This window comes from Mesoplodon bidens, assembly GCF_964165515.1.
Source record: "Mesoplodon bidens genome assembly, chromosome: 6".
Classification (NCBI taxonomy): domain Eukaryota; kingdom Metazoa; phylum Chordata; class Mammalia; order Artiodactyla; family Ziphiidae; genus Mesoplodon; species Mesoplodon bidens.
This window is the reverse complement of record NC_138162.1, coordinates 57,235,952-57,241,159: the sequence shown is the minus strand read 5'-3', so window position 1 is coordinate 57,241,159 and position 5,208 is coordinate 57,235,952. Positions and strand designations below refer to the sequence as shown.

Here is a 5,208-nt window from a genome sequence, read left to right as displayed (position 1 = left end):
GCCCCAGGACTCTAAGAGGCTCAGTGGCATCTGCGCCTCTTAAGAGCTTCCAGCTGTGGGGATCGGTTGTCCCCAGTTCTTCACGGGAATTGTGCCAGACTGTCGGTGTGTGGGTGGGAAGCAGCGGGACCAAGGCTGGTCCTCTCGGCCCTCGCATCCCAGCAGGGTTGGCTGTGGACAGCGCACTCTTCTGTGGCGAGCCCTCACCAGACACTTCTCGGAAATGGAGCAGTCACAGCGTGGCAGTAGAGACCAAAGCGGCAGCGGCCCACCCCACCTGGCCCCGGGGCTGGTGGCAGCGGCCCCTCCGCCCCAGTCTCCAGCGTTACCGGTACCCCCGGGGATACCTGTTCCTCCAACTTTCCTGCGCCCGTCCAGCCTCTTTCTGCGGGCAGCCGCAGCCGCCACCGCGGGAAGCGGAGGCTGCCCGCCGCCTGCCGGAGTGGAAAGGGGGGTGGGCGCCGTGGCCTGCGGCTACCCACGAACACCCAAGTGCGCCCGTTGTCGCAACCACGGAGTCGTGTCAGCCCTCAAGGGCCACAAACGCTTCTGCCGCTGGCGGGACTGCGCGTGTGCCAAGTGCACCCTGATCGCTGAGCGCCAGCGCGTCATGGCCGCACAGGTGGCGCTGCGCAGGCAGCAGGCCCAGGAGGAGAGCGAAGCCCGGGCGCTGCAGAGGCTTCTGTACCCTGGACCCTCAGGGCCCGGGGGTCGATCATCCGGAGGAGGCAGCAGCAGAATGGAGAATCCCCAGACCACAGCAAGCGGCCCTGCGACGGTGAGTGCACTGGGACTGAGTGCCTCGAGACAGGCTAGTGGTCTGGCGACTCCTGCTTTCGAGATTTTCCAGCCAGATTATACAGAGGAAAAACAAGGTGAGTAGATCTTACATTTGTTCTTTGCAAAAGAAAAATGGTTGTTTTGAAGAAAAAAATCTTTGAAATAAGCTGCCGTGGCATGGAGGAGGGCAAGAAAAGTTGTTTAAAAGAAGCATTTAAGTTCTGGGAAACTGCTCTGCAATATGAATGTTAGTAAGGGTGTTAGAGGCCTGACACATTCACTTCAGCAGGGCTTTCTGTTCCCTTAGGACCTAAAGCTTAGGTGATAGGATAAAGAAATGAAAAAGTGAAGTGCAAGTGATCAGTTGAGGAACTCATTTTAGGAATGGAGTTTGTGTCCAAGTTGCTATGACTTTCTCTGTGAGAGTAGAGAGCAGGCATGGAGTGAAAAGCTTAATGAGAGGAGCTACGTTTTGAGCTTGCTCTGTACTAGTTTCATTTGTAAAGCTAGAGTTCATCTGATCTTGCATGGAAAACTCACTTATGGTTGGGAGTACAGTTCTTTACCTTTGGGACAAGCCAACTAGAAGTGGGGAAGAGACTGAAATCTACCAAAGCATTTTTACTCCCTTCCCTTAAAAATTTTAAGCATTCTATCCCTTTTCTTCAACTGCTTTTCAGCCTCCAAAAGTGTAGAAGACTCTAACATTTGCAGTTTCACCTCTTCTCATAGGAAAGAAATTTAGGTTTTCTAAAATCAGGTTTGTAAAAACATTGGTATGAATTTCAAAGTCCAAGAATTTCTTATCCTTGGGGATCTTATCCTTAGTGATTTCTTATCCAAGAAGTTTTTTTTTCTCTTATTTATTGACTGAAAATTGTCTTCACCCCCTGTGTTAGGTAGAAAAGATTTTCTTTTTGACTAGGGTTATCCCAACTTAACTTTTCATGCTAATGTAAATCTCACTGTATTTTAGTGAATTTCATAGTCCTACAAGTAGGTCACTGAAAATGTCATTTTGGTATTTTTGTATAAATCTGAGACTAGTTGTATCATATGAAATTATAAGATAATGATATAGTAAGTTATTAATTAGAACGCTTCCTTGAATTGTGAAAATTGCAGCTCTTAACAGATCACAGCATGTACTTTTGTGCTTTTGAAAAGAGTGTCTCTCTACTTAAATAAGGCATATATGATTTTGTTTTCACCTGTGTCACCTTTTTGTCCATGTTCTAGTTTATGTCAGTGGACAAAATGGACTTTAAACATTTTTCATGAAAAATGAAAGAGGGCTGGAGAACGAAGCTGTTAAGCAAAACTGCTATAAGAAGAAGTAAAAATTAAAATTCTGCAAACTAAATTGACAGATTCGACTGACAGCTCTCTGCTAGGCATTGATTTATTTATGTGATTTTTTGGGGGTGGGTGCTGTTTTATGGGGTCAATTATTTTATTTTATTGTTTGCCTCAGTTGACCTTCTTTTTTGAAAAGCTGCTTCTAAACTAACTGCCTCCTCTTATACAATGTCCATGAACTGTAGTAGTCTATTTATTCACTAGACCAAGACTAACAGTGATGCAGAGGCGAATAAGATTTTCCTACACAAAAGAACATTATGTTCGAAAGAAGGAAAACTATGTGTGTCCCAAAACTACCATACAAGACATAGCATACAATGATAAAAGTAAAGTAAAACCAGCTGTAGGAGTTGAGGGAACAGAGGTGATGTAAATGATATCACAGTATTTTAAAGACAGCTTATTATCCAGATAGGCTTATGCAATCAGCATTTTATTACATTATATTGTATTCCATAAATACAATGTAATACCAAAAATTATTTTATGCATAAATTACTGTAGAGGTGAAATTTTGATACCTTACATGTTCAGGGGGTCATATGTGGTGAATCATATATAAATAAAATGGAATGGCACACCAAGGCTAATCTATCTTTACTTTATTAGATAGGTTTTATTGTTTTATTTAAGGTGAAAATACTAGAATCTTTGTGATTTTGCAGGAGCAGCACCTTTTGTCATATGTTTGATGTAATGACAGCACTTTAACCCTCAAAGTGTTAAATTGTACACACTTTAATTTTAAAATAAACTGTAGATATTTGTTTAGAATGTAGGACAGCTCCTTGAGAAAACATAGTATTGCAAATCATGTTTGCAAATCACTGCTTTAGGCAATGTATGTTTTGTTACATTCATGAACATTGTACCAAAAGAAAGTTTGACAGTAAAACTGAGTACCCCATTGACATTTTACTCTTTCTAACAGAAATAGAGATAAAATATATCTATAGGAAATGTAAACCAAAATAAAAGTTATTTGTTATTATTTTCCTGGCATTAGCCTTGCAAAAGGTTTTTAAAGATAGTATTGTTTCATTAATATTCATATACTCAACATGTTGAGGTAGAAAATCAGGTTTTATGTAAAAACATTTTTGAAAAATTGCCCTTAATATTGGAAGTGAGTTGCAATTTAAAGCATGCGACCAAAATGTTTTTTTACAAGACACTTTGAAAATATACACAGATTGCAATAGTGAAAATAGTGCAGTTAATAGTTTTATTTTAGAAACAATTTGTAAACTTTTATTGATATTTCCTAGAGATTTAAAAAGAAAGTCCATATTTCATAGAGGATTATGAAAAAATACCAACTTCGTATTGTCTCTCACATAAAATGAAACATGCAAGCTCTGGTATGATTTGAGATTGGTACAGCAGTTGGCATTATTGGTTTAGATTTGAAATGAAATCAACAATTTAGTTATTTTCTCACATTATTCAGGTAACTTAATTGGAACCTGAAATGTGAGCATTAAAAAAATAGTTGTTGAAATTTATCATTAGTGACTAAATAGAATATTCGTTTTCATACTAAGATTGTTCCTTCTTCTGATTTCTTATCTAAACAATTGTTCTGTTTAGTTCTTTTTGCATTGTGTCATTGTGGAAAAAAACCCTCCCGCGGATAATGACAAAACTTGGGTAACATTTAGGAAAATCTTGAATCACCAAATGGGCAAATAGTGTGAAATATTGGTGTTAACAGTTTGGAGGTAACAATAGACTTTCATCTTCTGATTCCTAAATAACTACAGCGTTTGTATATTATATAATTTTGTGATCCTGAAATGACATAATAAATAGCATTTTCCCACTATTCCAACACCTGCATTTCCAAATGATCTTTTATAATTTTTGTTCATTAAAATCTCTTACAGTGATTAATAAGTATTATTGATATACTATGAGTAAACAAGTTATTTTATCCAGCATTAATTTTGAGTGGGCAGTACTGTGTTCTTGGAAGTTTTCCCTTTATTTCATTCCTTTTTTTCCTCTTCCCCAGGACGAAAAGAGAGTAAATGTGACTCATGCCAGAGTGGACAAGAAGAACTGGTGTCTAAATCCCATCAATTTACCCTGAGATCATCTCCTAAGTCTAATGATGTCACTGGAAAACAAAACGTCAGGTCATCTATTTCAGAAAACCCAAACAAGGATGATAGCATTCAGTCTCCTCATCCTGGGGAGCAGTCAGGAGGTGAAGAGAGTCCCAGGTCCCTGTCATCCTCTGATTTGGAATCAGGAAATGAAAGTGAGTGGGCCAAAGACTTCACTGATACCACAGTCAGCCTTCCCACTGTGTCCTCTAGACCAAGAGACCCTCTTGATATCCTTACCAAGATTTTCCCAAGTTACAGACGCAGCCGTCTAGAAGGCATTCTACAGTTCTGCAAAGGGGATGTGGTCCAAGCCATTGAACAGGTCCTGAATGGGAAAGAACACAAACCAGACACCAGGGACCTAGCAAGCTCAGGAGCATTGGAAAATACAGCTTTTCAGAGAGCTTCGAATTTAAGTTTAGCTGGAATTGGTTTTGGAACTCTAGGAAATAAATCAGCTTTCTCTCCCCTTCACAGTACTTCTGCTTCCTATGGAGGTGATTCAAGTATCTACAGCTTAAATCCTAGACTAGGTATCAGTCCATTACGGCTGGCATATTCCTCTCCAGGAAGAGGGCTGTCTGGTTTCATGTCTCCCTACCTAACTCCTGGGTTTGCACCAGCATTGCCTTTTCGGCCAGCTTTGGATTATGCCTTTTCAGGGATGATTAGGGATTCTTCTTACCTTCCCATCAAAGATTCAGCAACTGGTGGCAGACTGTATTCAAGGCCAAATCAGAACAACATGTAATGCATCTGCCTACCTCCCGTTTTGGAATATCTCTAGAAGCATGCAATATAACCCTCACACCCACACATACCCACATCTGTTAATGTGTTCAGTATGTATGGGAGTGGATTACTGGGCTTTAAAAATGCTATTTTTTTTATGAGCAGTATAATCGATTTGAGATCTAAAGACTCTTCTTTAGCGTTTATTAAGGGAAAGAAACAT

The 5,208-nt window shown here is 40.2% G+C and overlaps 1 protein-coding gene across 1 annotated transcript; it reads left to right on the top strand.

Annotated features, from left to right (window-relative positions):
• Positions 1–218: 218 nt before the first annotated feature.
• On the top strand, positions 219–5,004 carry DMRTA1 (DMRT like family A1; the record flags this gene model as incomplete). Its single annotated transcript, XM_081237908.1, has 2 exons — positions 219–875; positions 4,157–5,004. The coding sequence occupies exons 1-2, from the start codon at positions 224–226 to the stop codon at positions 5,002–5,004; spliced, it is 1,500 nt and encodes a 499-aa protein (XP_081094034.1). The 5' UTR covers positions 219–223.
• Positions 5,005–5,208: the final 204 nt, after the last annotated feature.